At 41.6% G+C, this 17,078-nt stretch overlaps 1 protein-coding gene across 1 annotated transcript in view; it reads left to right on the top strand.

Annotated features, from left to right (window-relative positions):
• Positions 1 to 17,078, top strand: part of ERICH6 (glutamate rich 6) — an 85,362-nt gene that overhangs the window by 37,992 nt on the left and 30,292 nt on the right. The window contains exons 5-10 of the mRNA XM_077290761.1: positions 61 to 119; positions 192 to 317; positions 535 to 636; positions 5,723 to 5,883; positions 9,591 to 9,658; positions 16,202 to 16,353. Coding sequence (XP_077146876.1) covers positions 61 to 119; positions 192 to 317; positions 535 to 636; positions 5,723 to 5,883; positions 9,591 to 9,658; positions 16,202 to 16,353 — 668 coding nt within the window. The remainder of the gene's footprint in view (positions 1 to 60; positions 120 to 191; positions 318 to 534; positions 637 to 5,722; positions 5,884 to 9,590; positions 9,659 to 16,201; positions 16,354 to 17,078) is intronic.

Below are 17,078 nucleotides of genomic sequence, written 5' to 3' on the forward strand. Positions count from 1 at the left end.
GTTGAAAACAGGCTTTTTCCAGCGCTATCCATAGCCTTTAATGTCTTGCATTACTTGCAGACTTATACTCCTCGATATCCGAAGACCTGAGTGAGCTAAGCAATCTTTATGACACGGAGGTAATGGCATCTAATCCTATCTTAACTTAAACATTACTGGTTCCTTTAATAACATGTGATCTTTTCTTGTAGTTCTCTCACGATTACAGGGCGTATTTCGAGAACCACCTAGAGACTTTGCCCAGTGTTGGCCCTCCGACTATCCTGGCATACAAAAGAGAATCCTCAGAAGACAACCGGCTACTGGCAATGATGAAGGTAGTTAATTAGATACTTCTTGCCTAACATGCATGAAAAGGTCAGGAGTGTGATGCTGCTGTGGAGCAATCCTCCCGGTATCAGGTAATAGAGAATCCTCTTAGAACATTTCAGCAATGTCTCAGTAGTTATGTGACTCGTTATTCCCCATGCACATTATACATGGAGCGTGGAATTGCTGCTCTTCTGCCATCCAATGTGCTTCTCTTTGATGTAGATCCTGAGGGAGCAGTCTGGAAAGCAACTGTGTGAATTCTGTGGAAAACCATTGCAGCCTTTCCATCTGGGAAACACCACAGATAAAGCAATTTCTAATGAGGTACATTGTTCATATATGAAGGAGGCATGAGGCCATCGCGGTACAAGGCATTATGGGGTATTGAGGTATTCAGACAGATTTCAGCATTTGTGTTACGCCTCAAATACTCTACAGTTCAAATCTGCTGTACGTCCAGCATAGATTGGAGGCTTATAGGGGTTGTCCATTACTTAGGTATTGGTGCGCTATTCTTATTCTTATGTCATCAATATCAGATTGGTGACTGTACGGCACCAGCACCTCCACTGATCAGCTCCAGTGGTGGGCAGATATAAGCCGTGTATGAAGTCAGATGAGCACAGCACCGTACCCTGTGGAGTTGCCCTGGTCGGGTACCGCAGCTTTACTTCTCACTTGAATAGGAGCTGAGCTGCGGCCTTTGGTAACAGCCACTACATAGTGAATGGAGCGGTGCTGATCCGGCGCTGTACACTGTGCACATCCAGACGTCACCGGAGCTGGTAGCAGCTGACCGGAGGGGAGTGCAGGATGTTGGACCCCACTGTGCTGATATTGAGGATATATCTTTTCTGATATACTGTAAATCGTGATCTAGCTGTTTAGTCTTTTTTCAGCAGTGAAGTACAGTACATAGAAAGTCTCCCATCAATTATTGACCCACCTCAAAGTGTAGGCCCAGCCAACAAGCATTAGATCATCATTCTCACCCACTGCCATGTTGCAAATAAAAAGCTACTGATGCAGTGGGCTGCAGAGACATCACTTTTAAAGGGAACCTGTCACATGAAAAACAAACGCTATTATCCTGCAGATATGAGGTTAGTCTGCAGGTTATTGCGTTCTGGACCTGCTCGGCGCCTGCACGGATGAACCGCTGCAGGGAGAAATTGAACTTTATTCCTCTTGGTTACCTTTCAGTTTGCAGTCACAGGGGTGGTGCGAGTTCAGTAAACAGACCCCCAGCACTGAAGCTCAGCATTAGGGCCGTGTGTTATCTGCCTGTTTTGTGGTTCAATAAAGTATTGTAACACTGTTTTACCCTCACCCTCTGTTGTCTGAGTACCGTTATGCCCATGTTAAAGGGAGCGTGGGCGTTCAGCGGGATGATCACTGGTTCATGCGGTTTCAGCTAGCGGACCAGAGCGCCTGCCAACCCCCCGTGTCTCCACATTATTATTATAAGACAGAGAGAAGAATTGTTGTTCTTTAGTATTTATTATTTAAGGACATTATTACTATGGGAGCTGTAAATATGTAAGGAGGCACAGAGGTCATTCCTATTATAAGTAGGCACAGCGACATTATAACTATAAGAAGGCACAGAGGGCACTACCAAGGAGGCAAAGAAGGGATTATTACTATGAGGAAGCACTGATAGCCACCATTGCATGGTCACTGTATGGGGGAATATCAGTACTAGTTTAGTGGTTTTACTAATCAATATGGGGATATTATCACTGCTGTACATCCTGGTAATATGTGGTTATGGTCTGGCAGTATTATTTGTCTCTTATATGATGGTAATGTTGGTTTTAACATAGTTGTGTTTGGTAACGATCAGTATGGTGAGTATGGTGGCATGAGGTATTATGTGGTTATGCAATAAATATATGGTGGATTCAGCTCACCCTTGTAGAGGACATCACATGGTCCAAATGTAGATCACAGGATTCCGTCTCCTCCAGACGTGAGGATAATGTGCAGGAATATAGGTAGAAAAATCCATCTCCAACCGCGTCCGGTTATCTTCATGATAGACACCCACTTCTCTCTTTAATCTGACTTTGGCTCTTCCCAACAATGCCTTTAATTGTATTGTACTACAATTAAAGATTTAAATTTGTTTTATTGTATTGTGTTGGAGATGGATTTTTCTACATATATTCTTCACATTATGTGGTTATAGTGTGGTGGTATTAATTAACCTTATATAGCGGTATTATTGGAACTATTAGTTCTGCAGTAAATCTGGATTTCCTCCAATATCAAGCTGGGTCATACCTGTAATACAGACCCCCACCTGGGGAAGAAGGTGTGGGGGAAGTTGCATATACCTGTGAGCTTTCAGATGTCAGACCTGAATCTCCGTCCAAGTCCAGCCCTGAATATAAGTAACTGTAAAGCACAGATAAAAACTAGTATATCAAAAGATATATTGGGCATAGCATGTAGCCCGTGCATACACCTTCCAGGAAAGGGCAGGCCACGTGATGGGGAAATGTGGTGCCCTCTGTATACATTTATGTTGTATATTGCAGAGCTGAAATCCAATATTTGTAATTCTCAAGAATTAAGATCAACAGGGAAAACACATTTTAATGGATTTCAAAAGATCAAGTGTGTATTAGACGTTATGTCTATATATACAGTACAGACCAAAAAAGTTTGGACACACCTTCTCATTTAAAGATTTTTCTGCATTTTCATGACTATGACAATTGTACAGTCACACTGAAGGCATCAAAACTATGAATTAACACATGTGGAATTATATACTTAACAAAAAAGTGCGAAACAACTGAAAACATGTCTTATAGTCTAGGTTCTTCAAAGTATCCACCTTTTGCTTTGATGACTGTTTTGCACACTTTTGGCATTCTCTTTATGAGCTTGAAGAGGTAGTCACCGGGAATGGTCTTCCAACATTCTTGAAGGAGTTCCCAGAGATGCTTAGCACTTGTTGGCCCTTTTGCCTTCACTCTGCGGTCCAGCTCACCCCAAACCATCTCGATTGGGTTCAGTTCTGGTGATGGTGGAGGCCAGGGCATCTGGCATAGCACCCCATCACTCTCCTTCCTGGTCAAATAGCCCTTTCACAGCCTGGAGGTGTGTTTGGGGTCATTGTCCTGTTGAAAAATAAATGATGGTCCAACTAAATGCAAACCGGATGGAATAGCATGCCGCTGCAAGATGCTGTGGTAGCCATGCTGGTTCAGTATGCCTTCAATTTTGAATAAATCTCCAACAGTGTCACCAGCAAAGCACCCCCACACGATCACACCTCCTCCTCCATGCTTCACGGTGGGAACCAGGCATGTAGAGTCCATCCGTTCACCTTTTCTGCGTCGCACAAAGACACGGTGGTTGGAACCAAAGAGCTCAAATTTGGACTCATCAGACCAAAGCACAGATTTCCACTGGTTTAATGTCCATTCCTTGTGTTCTTTAGCCAAAACAAGTCTATTCTGCTTGTTGCCTGTCCTTAGCAGTGGTTTCCTAGCAGCTATTTTACCATGAAGGCCTGCTGCACAAAGTCTCCTCTTAACAGCTGTTGTAGAAATGTGTCTGCTGCTAGAACTCTGTGTGGCATTGACCTGGTCTCTAATTTGAGCAGCTGTTAACCTGCGATTTCTGAGGCTGGTGACTCGGATAAACTTATCCTCAGAAGCAGAGGTGACTCTTGGTCTTCCTTTCCTGGGGCGGTCCTCATGTGAGCCAGTTTCTTTGTAGCGCTTGATGGTTTTTGCCACTGCACTTGGGGACACTTTCAAAGTTTTCCCAATTTTTTGGACTGACTGACCTTCATTTCTTAAAGTAATGATGGCCACTCATTTTTCTTTACTTAGCTGCTTTTTTCTTGCCATAATACAAATTCTTACAGTCTATTCAGTAGGACTATCAGCTGTGTTTCCACCAGACTTCTGCACAACACAACTGATGGTCCCAACCCCATTTATAAGGCAAGAAATCCCACTTATTAAACCTGACAGGGCACACCTGTGAAGTGATAAACCTTTCCCGGTGACTACCTGTTGAAGCTCATCAAGAGAATGCCAAGAGTGTGCAAAGCAGTCATCAAAGCAAAAGGTGGCTACTTTGAAGAACCTAGAATACAAGACATTTTCAGTTGTTTCACACTTTTTTGTTAAGTATATAATTCCACATGTGTTAATTCATAGTTTTGATGCCTTCAGTGTGAATGTACAATTGTCATAGTCATGAAAATACAGAAAAATCTTTAAATGAGAAGGTGTGTGCAAACTTTAATACAGAAAAATCTTTAAATGAGAAGGTGTGTCCAAACTTTTGGTCTGTACTGTGTATGTATATATATATATATATATATATATATATATATATATATATATATATATACACTCACCGGCCACTTTATTAGGTACACCTGTCCAACTTCTTGTTAACACTTAATTTCTAATCAGCCAATCACATGGCGGCAACTCAGTGCATTTAGGCATGTAGACATGGTCAAGACAATCTCCTGCAGTTCAAACCGAGCATCAGTATGGGGAAGAAAGGTGATTTGAGTGCCTTTGAACGTGGCATGGTTGTTGGTGCCAGAAGGGCTGGACTGAGTATTTCAGAAACTGCTGATCTACTGGGATTTTCACGCACAACCATCTCTAGGGTTTACAGAGAATGGTCCGAAAAAGAAAAAAAATCCAGTGAGCGGCAGTTCTGTGGGCGGAAATGCCTTGTTGATGCCAGAGGTCAGAGGAGAATGGGCAGACTGGTTCGAGCTGATAGAAAGGCAACAGTGACTCAAATCGCCACCCGTTACAACCAAGGTAGGCCTAAGAGCATCTCTGAACGCACAGTGCGTCGAACTTTGAGGCAGATGGGCTACAGCAGCAGAAGACCACACCGGGTGCCACTCCTTTCAGCTAAGAACAGGAAACTGAGGCTACAATTTGTACAAGCTCATCGAAATTGGACAGTAGAAGATTGGAAAAACGTTGCTTGGTCTAATGAGTCTCGATTTCTGCTGCGACATTCGGATGGTAGGGTCAGAATTTGGCGTAAACAACATGAAAGCATGGATCCATCCTGCCTTGTATGGAGCATCTTTGGGATGTGCAGCCGACAAATCTGCGGCAACTGTGTGATGCCATCATGTCAATATGGACCAAAATCTCTGAGGAATGCTTCCAGCACCTTGTTGAATCTATGCCACGAAGAATTGAGGCAGTTCTGAAGGCAAAAGGGGGTCCAACCCGTTACTAGCATGGTGAACCTAATAAAGTGGCCGGTGAGTGTATATATATATATATATATATATATATATATATATATATATATATTTATTTATTTTTTATTTTTTATTTTTTTGGAAATACGGGGGCACAGCCGTTTTCAAGCCAATAAAACTAATACAAAACACTTTCAGATTTTTTGCTGCAGGCAGTTTAGAAACATGTTCCAGCATTTGATGAAAGAGGAGAAGCAACCGCTTCAAAAAGATGAAATCGAGGTAATCTCGGTGGCCCCCCATGGACCTTATGGAAGTGAAGTTGAGAGACAAAAAGCAAAAGAGAAGACAGCACAGAGGTAAAGTCCTATCTCCACCGATCTTCCCCAACTGTTATTCTAGGAGCTCCTGAAACCCGGTAGACTAATGATGACGCGTTGTGTATATGGAAATACATGTCATGAAAAAATACTCGCGTCTACTGCAAAATGTAAATAAAATGACCTGGAATATTTCCTAGTGACATTGTATTTGTAAAATATTCATTTCCTATCAAAATTCACATTAACTCTTTCAGCCGATTACAACGACAAAATATGTATCCTCACTAAGAGCTAGACGACTGTTATTCCTATCTGTGCTCCATCAAATAATTTACCAGTTGGTGCAGTAGATTGTAAGAAAACCAGCAGACTCAGCATTGATCTGAATGTTTTTGAGTTTGTGTATAAGAATAATTAATTGAAAGGGGGGGGTGTTCAAAATAATAGCAGTATGGAGCTCAGTTAGTGAGGTCAATCATTCTGTGAATAGACAGGCTTGAATCAGGTGGCCCTTATTTAAGGGTGTAAACAGAACATGTTGTACATGCATTTCTCCTTGAAAGCCTGAGAAATATGGGTCGTTCGAGACATTGTTCACAAGAACAGCGTACTTTGAATAAAAAGTTGATCGGAGAGGGTAAAACTTATAAAGAGGTGCAGACAATGATAGGCCAATGATCTCCAATGCTTTAAAATGGAAAGCCAAACCAGAGAGACGTGAAAAAAAATGGAAGACCACCATTCGAATGGAGGGAAGAATAGCCAGAATGGCAAAGGATCGGCTAATGATCAACTCCAGGATGATCAAAGACAGTCTTAGGTTACCTGTGAGGACTGTGACAGAAGACGCCTGTGTGAAGCTAATCTCTTAGCAAGAAGTCCTTGCAAGGTCCCACTGTTAAAATAGACATGTACTGAAGCGGATACAATTTGCCAAAGAACATATCAACTGTCCTCCTCTGCTCACACGAGCTTCGGCTCCCTCTCCCCCGGCCATGATTTTTATCTGGATTTGTCGTTGATAATAAAGAAGTAATTTACGGAAGACCGGTGAGTGCCCTCATCTTTTCTTATAAGGATTGCATGAACATATCAACTGGCCTAAAGAGAAATGGAGAAACATTTTGTGGACTGATGAAAGTAAAATTCTTCTTTTTGGGTCCAAGAGCCGCAGACAGTTCATCAGACAACCCCCAATGTCTGCATTCAAGCCACGGTACTCGCTGAAGACAGTGAAGCATGGTGGTGCAAGCATCATGTTATTGGCATGTTTCTCTTTCTATGGTGCTGTGCCTAGTTACCTCATACCAGAGATCATGGACAAGTTTGCAAATATTAAAATACCTGAAGAGTTCATGTTGCCTGACGATGAAGAGGTTATGCCCTTGAAATGGGTGTTTCAACAAGACAACGACCCTAAACACAACAGTGAACGAGCAAAATCTTGGTTCCAGTCCAACAAAATTGAGGTTATGGAGTTGCCAGCCAAATCCCCGGACCTTAATCCGATAGAACACTTGTGGGGTGACATCAAAAATGCTGTTTCAGAGGCAAAGCCAACAAATGCCAAAAAACTGTTGGCTGTAGTTCAAGCATCCTGGGCTGGTATAACAGGTGACAGGGGCCAGGCGATGGTTGACTCTATGCCACTTAGATGTAAATCACTTCTAAAAAACTGTGGGAATACAACTAAATATTAGTTAGCGATTCACAGGAATGCTAAATCCACAAAAAAATAGTACTTATTGTGAGTTTGTAAAGACAAATGCAGATACTGCTATTTTTTTGAACAGACCAATGTTCATTGTTTGTTATTTTCTTTGAAGTAGTTAAAAAAATATATACATTTCTCTTCATGTTTTGAATAAGAAAACATTGTGCAATGTTCCCAATGCTGGAAATAAAAACTAGTGTAAAGATTTTGTGATTAACTCATGTTTCTGGACACACTGCTATTATTTTGAACACTACTGTAAATATCCTAGGGAATGTGGCTGCACCCCGTACAACTAGCTGTCCTAAGGTTGGACCCAGGTCACTAATGGGAGTGTGAGTACAAGTTGACATACCCGGGTCATCATGAGACATCTTTTACTAGTTAGGGTAGATGAGTCTTGTGCAGGCACACAGTTTGCCCACCTATAAGGCCAGCCCTATTCATGGGGATAATATTTAGATGATTATTTTCTAATACTCGCAGTTGTTAAATACATTGCATGCCCAGGTATCAGGATGCCTGAATATTACATCTACATGTGCTTTCTGAACATCTGACCTCCACGGTCATAGATGGGAAAATACAGATGTCCTCCACTCCCAGATTTGGGCACCTCTTCTCCGCGCTCTACACATCATTTTAGAACACAGCGGGAATTTAACAAAGCAGAATCTATTTGTAGACCTGATGAGTAGTACTTGTGAATATGTGAAATTCTGTTAATTGCAGAAAGTTTCATCCTACTTTTCTGTAGCTGCTTATTCTATGTAATTCTCCAGTAACTTGTTCAAATGTGCCATAGAGCAGTAAATAGAAGAGGCCAATGCCACCACATGGTTGTGATCATTCTGCCATCTCCGACAGAAGGGCTTCTGCTTGAAGTGGCATCTAGTGTTGACTGCTCACAAGAGGAAATGGTCTATAACAAATGGAGGCAACACTGAGATAATGTGTGGAGGCATGTAACCTGGGTGGTTACAACGATATGGTGCTTGAACAGGTTCACAACAGAAAACAGTGTCACCCAATTCATAAGGTGATGGCTGCCCTACTTGTGGTTTAGAACGGTCTCATTTAACTGCACTCAGTTTTGCTGCCCAAATCACTGAGAGACTCCCCCTAAATCTGTCTCTGGCACAAGCCTCTCCAAGGGGAGGCCTCCAGACCCCCCTTCAGCTCTAGAACAGACTTTGTAGTCAAGAGTAGAGGGATTGACATGCACTTATGGCAAAGACCACTTCAGCATTAAGGATCAACATCAAAGTCTTTATGGGAGCGGCACACGGAACATTAAACATTCTGTTTTACAGTGACGGTAATTATAAAGCCTTACACAGAGGCATTTTAAAACTCTGTTACAGGTCTCCGACCAAGTGCGTCAGCAGCTTGCAGGATCAAAACTGCTGCTGGACTCCTAAAAGAAAACCTCACTTACCAATGGGTCAGTGTTCTCATCATGTTACAGTGGGGAAGAAAGTATTTAGTCAGCCACCAATTGTGCAAGTTCTCCCACTTAAAAAGATGAGAGAGGCCTGTAATTGACATCATAGGTAGACCACAACTATGACAGTCACAATGAGAAAACAAATCCAGAAAATCACCTTGTCTGATTTGGCCAGATTTATTTTGCAAATTATGGTGGAAAATAAGTATTTAGTCACCTAAAAACATGCAAGATTTCTGGCTCTCACAGACCTGTAACTTCTTCTGTCCTCCACTCATTACCTGTAGTAATGGCACCTGTTTGAACTTGTTATCAGTATAAAAGACGCCTGTCCACAACCTCAAACAGTCTGACTCCAAACTCCACTATGGTGAAAACCAAAGAGCTCTCGAATGACACATCTTTTTAAATGGGAGAACTTGCACAATTGGTGGCTGACTAAATACTTTTTTCCCCACTATATATGGAGAAAACACTTGAGAAAAAAGGAAAATGTGAAATTGCTCAATTCTCATTCCTTGCGTGGTTTCACTGATTAGAAATAAAGGGTATTTGCCTAAAATATGTGTTATTCTTCCTCAGGCTGAGAGAAAGACATATGGCAAAAGTTTTTGAATCAGTTGTGACAGAGCCAACAACTTTTAATGAATGTAAGTGCAAAAAAAAACTAAATAAAACATACATATAGTATACATCTTATTCTGATATCATTGGATTATCTGTTTGTCTGTCTGTATTTTACTCATTTATATAGCGCCATCATATTCTGCAGCGCTGCACAAACATTATCGGCACTGTCACCATTGGGCTCACAATCTAGAATCCCTATCAGTCTGTCTTTAGAGTGTGGGAGAAAACTGGAGAACCCGGAGGAAACCCACGCAAACATGGGGAGAACCTACAAAGTCTTGCATATGTTGTCCTTGGTGGGATTTGATGACAGGACCCCAAGGCTGGAAAGTCACTGTGCTTTCCTATGTCTGCTCCTGTCTGTTATCTGTCTGTGCCTGACATCTGCCGCTGTATACTGATATATAGTTTCTTTGCTTTCCAGAATAGGCTAGCCGGTCAGTATGGACGAGCTCCCACATAACACGCTGTTGATACAGTGACGTTTCCGTGTGCAGCCCTATAATTAGATATGTTTTAAGCCGTGACATGTCCAGGAGCCGTGTGTGCCCAGCTGGAGCTGTATTTACACGCGGCCTCTATTTCAGACTATAAAAAAGCTTTATCCTCAGGATTACATAATTATTACAAGAAGGGTCCGGGTATAATGGACTGTAGTCTGCAATATTTATTTTGTTTGGATGGCTGATAAATTGCACCGCTGATTCGGGTAAATGAGGAAGAGTCATTGATTTATTGGGGCCAGAATGCACTCATTTGCTTTATATGGCTTTTATTGTGCAAGTACCTGGTACAATAAGCTCCTTAGCTTTGAGCTCAGCTCGTTTTCCTATAAATATAAGATGATCAGCCTGAATCCCCACTATGTGATGTATGGAAACTGCTAGATCTGGTCAATACTGATTCCATTGTACTCATTTATCTGCTTTATGGTGCTGTCAGGTGTACAGTCACTATGTATTCTGAAAATAATGCACCATTGTGACTAAACCGTAGCCTTAGTATTGTGAATACTGTTCAATAGTAAGGCTATGTGCACACATTGCGGATTTTGCTGCGGATCCGCAGCGGATCTGCAGGTGCGGGTCCGCAGCAGCTTTCCATGCGTTTACAGTACAATGTAAACCTATGGAAAACGCAATCTGCAGTGCCCATGCTGCGGAAAAAAACGTGCGGAAACGCTGCAGGTTACATTCCGCAGCATGTCAATTCTTTGTGCGGATTCCGCTGCGGTTTACACCTGCTCCTCTATAGGAATCTGCAGGTGTAAACCGCAGGTGGAATCCGCACAAATTCCGCATAAAAACCGTGGTAAATCCGCTGCGGAAAAATCCGCAGAGCTCCTTTCTACGTGTGCACATACCCTAACAGCCACAGTTTAACCCTGTAGTTCCAGACGCATTGTTCTCTCTTCTCAATGGGCATTGTGCACCGCATTGACAATCAACAATCTAAAAGTTTGATGCTGGCACGTTTAGGTGGGCTGCGCTGCGGGAATGAAGAACCTTGGGATTCTAAAACGGTTTTCATTAATACCAACGTGTTTTTGCACCGAACCAGCGTCTTTCTGAAGGTATAAAAACCACTTGACTTAGTTTAGATACCTTGAGAAAGGCATCGATCCTAAGCAGAAACGTGTTGGTGTTAATGAAAACCGTTTTGGAATCCCAAAGCTCTTCATTCCTGCAGTGTAGCCCACCTAAACATGCGAGCATCCAATTATGCCATTATACATCTGGAAGAAGCATTTCCACCTGCCACGGGGCCGCAGCGGTGACTTTCCACACCTTTATAGGTGATATACACAACACTTTGGGGTGAGCGCTACCATCGCTTATACCTATCCTTTATCACCTGACATTGCCCTATTTTGTGAGCACTTCTGTCCCTCTCTAGAGCTTCTAAACAATCTACAAGTTGTCAGACAAGGAGAGACTGGACAATGAAATTCAAGTAATATGAAAATCTTTGGAAATATGTTGCACAAGTATCATATCAAAATTAAAGGTTTTGTCCACCACAATTATATTAATGACCTAACAACATGATAGGTCATCAGTATCAAATATGTAGGGGTTTAACACCCGGCACTCTCTCCAATCACTTGTTACCAGCTCTGACAGTATTCAGATGAAATAGCAGCTCGCAGTACCTAGGAATGGCCACTAAGCAGTGTATGGAGCTGTGCTGCTCCAATTTGTATACTGTTTACATCCTGCCATTAAAGGGAACCTGTCACCCCCAAAATCGAGGGTGAGGTAAGCCCACCAGCATCAGGGGCTTATCTACAGCATTCTGGAATGCTGTAGATAAGCCCCCGATGTATCCTAAAAGTTAAGAAAAAGAGGTCCGATGGGTGTCGCGGTCCAGTCCGGGGCCTCCCATCTTCATCAGATGAAGTCCTCTTCTGGTCTTCACGCTGTGGCTCCGGCGCAGGCGTACTTTGTCTGCCCTGTTGAGGGCAGAGCAAAGTACTGCAGTGCACAGGCGCCGGGCCACTCTGACCTTTCCCGGGCTCTTGCGCACTGCAGTACTTTGCTCTGCCCTCAACAGGGCAGACAAAGTACGCCTGCGCCGGAGCCGCAGCGTGAAGACCAGAAGAGGACATCATCCTTTGAAGATGGGAGGTTATCATTACAGAATGCTGTAGATAAGCCCCTGATGTCGGTGGGCTTAGCTCACCCTCGATTTTGGGGGTGACAGGTTCCCTTTAACAGAGCTGGTAAAAGATGATTACTGGGGTGGTGGGTTTGGACCATCACGATCTTGTAAGGATAGGACATTAATATCAATGTAGTTTAAATCCCCTTTTAACATTGTTAGTATTAATGGATAATGAGAAACAATTGAAGCTTTACCCTGGAGCCGCTGTGGATGTTATGTTACAGAAGTGCATTATCAGCCAAAATGTAATATATTGTTATAATGTGTTCTGTAATCTCCATGCCCAATCTGTTAATAACATTTAAGAGCTGCTGGAAATTTCTATTTCTGGATGCACAGTGGATGGAAGCCAGAAGTTTGTCAATGGACTTCTCAGAGAAGTTGTGTCATTGTTCTCACAGGCCATTATCTGTTGTACATCAAAAAATATATAGACCGGACAGTCTATGCTATATGGTGACAGGTATTAGTGCAATATGGCTTATTGTATACCCCAATTGTATATTAGGATTATTAGCAAAATGTACAAACTTTCTGCAGTCCACAATAAACAAATCAGACAAGAGCAATTGAAACACTTCAAGCACAACTAATACAAGTGAGTTCTCCAAATTCAACACAAAATACAACTTTGCATTACTTTATTATTCAGTCCCATCATGACAATCACTTTTAATATTTAGTAGAGCACCTATGGCTGTTATGACCCACTGCAAACATACAGTTATATGAAAAAGTTTGGGCACCCCTATTAATCTTAAGCTTAATGTTTTATAAAAATTGTTTTTTTTGCAACAGCTATTTCAGTTTCATATATCTAATAACTGTTGGACACAGTAATGTTTCTGCCTTGAAATGAGGTTTATTGTACTAACAGAAAATGTGCAATCTGCATTCAAACAAAATTTGACAGGTGCATAAGTATGGGCACCCCATCAGAAAAGTGACATTAATATTTAGTAGATCCTCCTTTTGCAAAAATAACAGCCTCTAGTCGCTTCCTGTAGCTTTAAATGAGTTCCTGGATCCTGGATGAAGGTATTTTTGACCATTCCTCTTTACAAAACAATTCCAGTTCAGTTAAGTTTGATGGTCGCCGAGCATGGACAGCCCTCTTCAAATGATCCCACAGATGTTCAATGATATTCAGGTCTGGGGACTGGGATGGCCATTCCAGAACAGTGCAATTGTTCCTCTGCATGAATGTCTGAGTAGATTTGGAGCGGTGTTTTGGATCATTGTCTTGCTGAAAGATCCATCCCCTGCGTAACTTCAACTTTGTCACTGATTCATGAACATTATTGTCAAGAATCTGCTGATACTGAGAGGAATCCATGCGTCCCTCAACTTTAACAAGATTCCCGGTGCCGGCATTGGCCACACAGCCCCAAAGCATGATGGAACCTCCACCAAATTTTACTGTGGGTAGCAAGTGTTTTTCTTGGAATGCTGTGTTTTTTTGCCGCCATGCATAACGCCTTTTTGTATGACCAAACAACTCAATCTTGGTTTCATCAGTCCACAGGACCTTCTTCCAAAAAGAAATTGGCTTCTCCAAATGTGCTTTTGCATACCTCAGCCGACTCTGTTTGTGGCGTGCTTGCAGAAATGGCTTCTTTCACATCACTCTCCCATACAACTTCTCCTTGTGCAAAGTGTGTTGTATAGTTGACTGATGCACAGTGACACCATCTGCAGCAAGTTGATGCTGCAGCTCTCTGGAGGTGGTCTGAGGATTGTCCTTGACTGATCTCACCATTCTTCTTCTCTTTCTTTCTGATGTTTTTCTTGGCCTGCCACTTCTGGCCTTAACAAGAACTGTACCTGTGTTCTTCCATTTCCTTACTATGTTCCTCACAGTGGAAATTGACAGGTTAAATCTCTGAGACAGCTTTTTTGTATCCTTCCCCTGAGCAACTATGTTAAATAATCTTTGGTTTCAGTTCATTTGACAGTTGTTTTGAGGAGCCCATGATGCCACTCTTCAGAGGAGATTCAAACAGGACAACAACTTGCAAGTGGCCACTTTAAGTAGCTTTTCTCATGATTGCATACACCTGGCTATGAAGTTCAAAGCTCAATGAGGTTACAAAACCAAAAAAAAAGTGCTTTAGTAAGTCAGTAAAAAGTAGGTAGGAGTATTTAAAACAAGAAAATAAGGGTGCCCATACTTATGCACCTGTCAAATTTTGTTTGAATGCAGATTGCACATTTTCTGTTAGTACAATAAACCTCATTTCAAGGCAGAAACATTACTGTGTCCAACAGTTATCAGATATATGAAACTGAAATAGCTGTTGCAAAAAAAACAATTTTTATAAAACATTAAGCTTAAGATTAATAGGGGTATAACTGTATTAAATAACTATGCCTCATGGGCAGAGGCAGAGGCCTGCAGTTCACTAATAATTTTGAATTGTCTGGAGAATGGTCCAAAATATTATGAGATAAAATCATTGCCTTGTACAAACACATTGAATTTACCTAGAGATACGAGATCAAAGCTATAAGAACACTGGTTACACTACTTGGCAGAAAGAGGAGGTTATCACCACCAGATTCTGAGGGGGTAGGAGATCCCAACCTGCAGTGACTGCAATAGACCTGCAATAAGACTTGTTGGCAGCAGGCATCGAGGTTTCAGTTTGCATAGTAGAGCATATAGTAAATTCTGAAGGTCTCAATGTCTGCACTCCAAAACCAGCACCTCTATAGAACCAAAAGCACCAGAAACGTTAGTTTAGAAATTCTGTTCTGTGGAACAATGAAACAAAACTGTAATGTGTCAAACCTAGGGATCATCGTTAAGTCTGGAGGAGAAAGAATGAAGCATATGCTGACAACCTGACTACAGTGAATAATGGCAGTGACTCTGTGATGCTCTGGCGCTGCTTTGCTTCTTTTAGCACTGGAAACCTGCAGCGTGTGGAGGACAATCTGAATTAAACCAAGTATCAGGGAATCTTAGGAGAAAGCATCACCCATCTGCGAGGGAGCTGAACTGTCATTAGACCTTCCAGCAGAACAGTGATCCCAAGTATACCCCAAAGTCCATCAAGGTTTGGTTTCAGAAGTCCTGGAAAATTCTGGAGAGGTCCTCAACTGCCTGATTTTCACCCCACAGAAAATCTTTGGTGGGCTTGAAGAAGGATGTTGGAGTACGCAACTCAAGAATATTAGCAAATTGGAGGACATTTTCCAGTAGGAATGGGATGATATCTCAGGGACACTGCCAGAAGCTGATGTCTGACAATACATCACATTTGCAGCAGATCATAACATCTATAGGGTTCTTTAATTAGCACTGTAGTTAATAAACGTGTAGAATAAGTCTCAAAGTGCAGTATTCATTACAAGTGGAATTTTGTGATGAATTTGGAAAAAAACACTTTTATTAGTTGTGTTGCACTATTTAAATTGTTCTTGTTTGCTTGATTTATTGTGAAGCGCAAAAAGTTTGAAATTGTGTTAATAAATCGAATTTGCATGGGGGGTTGATTGATTTTGATTGCAACTGTACATCTGAAGACAGCATAGGAGAGAGAGGATGCCACTCAGCTTAGACTTACTGTAAAATATTGCCTATGTGATTTTAAGGGAGAGCTGTCAATGACTCTACTTTGTGAGACCAGACAACATTTATATAACTTTTTATTATCGTATAGTATTAATTAGTATAAAACTACATATGCCTGTCCTCTATAAAGCCTGTACCACAGACTGTCTTTAGATTTAGATAAGACAAAATAAGAAAAGTTGACTTTGTCAGTATTCTGACAGGATCAAAGAGAACCATTTAGTTATGGAACCTCAAGAAAAGTTCTCTGCAATTATTAATAAAGGTATGTCTTATATGACAATGGATGCACAGTATTTGATGGTCTACCTTTTAATGACAGATGGGAGGCCCATGAAAACCATTTCCTACCAGTTGTCCAATGCCCCTCCTGCGGGAGACAGCTGGACAGTTCCTCCAGATAATGAAGAAGTAACTTCTGATGCAGAATCTTTTGATCAAGAGGCAACCTTATATGACTTCACTAGTGATACGGTAAGTTCTCGATTACTTTGTAGTATTAAAGGGAATCTGTTAGTGGGATCAACGCTCTTAAACTGTCTATATGGGCATGCAGGTCACAGAAAGTTGAAAAATATGATACCTTGATATCTGCAGTTCTAAGGCTTATTCCAGAGAAATCCACTTTTTCCTTAATATGAGCTGTTAAGATTTATGGGCCGGACACTGATCTCCCTGAGAATCTGCCTCCAGAGATTATTTTAAATGAAAGGGGAGTTACCAGTGTGAGACATGTAGATCAGGAGGGCAGACTGTCAGTCATTACATGTCTCACACTGGTAACTCCCCTTTAATGTATAATAAGCTCTGGAGGCAGATTCTTGGAGAGATTTGTGTCCTGCCTATAGATCTTAACAGCTCATTTAGATAATAATAATGATAAAGGCACAGATTTCTCTAGAATAAAACTTTGGATTGCAGATATCAATGTAACATTTTATTCTTCCAATGACCTACATGCTCATATAGACAGCTGTTTTTTAGAGTGAATGATAAGTTCAGGAGGCAGATGGAGAAGAAGAACTCTCAGAAATAAAAATATAAATACTGTGATAAGATATATTAGGGGGTTATCCAGGACTATTTTATTTTTTTCTTACAGGCAGTAACTACCCATTTGTTCTGTCCGGCGCCAATCTCTGCCAGCTCAGAGTAGTCACAAACCTCTCCTGCCGGTGATTGTGTGGCTTCCTGTGAGG

Source organism: Ranitomeya variabilis, chromosome 2 (assembly GCF_051348905.1).
Source record: "Ranitomeya variabilis isolate aRanVar5 chromosome 2, aRanVar5.hap1, whole genome shotgun sequence".
Taxonomy (NCBI): domain Eukaryota; kingdom Metazoa; phylum Chordata; class Amphibia; order Anura; family Dendrobatidae; genus Ranitomeya; species Ranitomeya variabilis.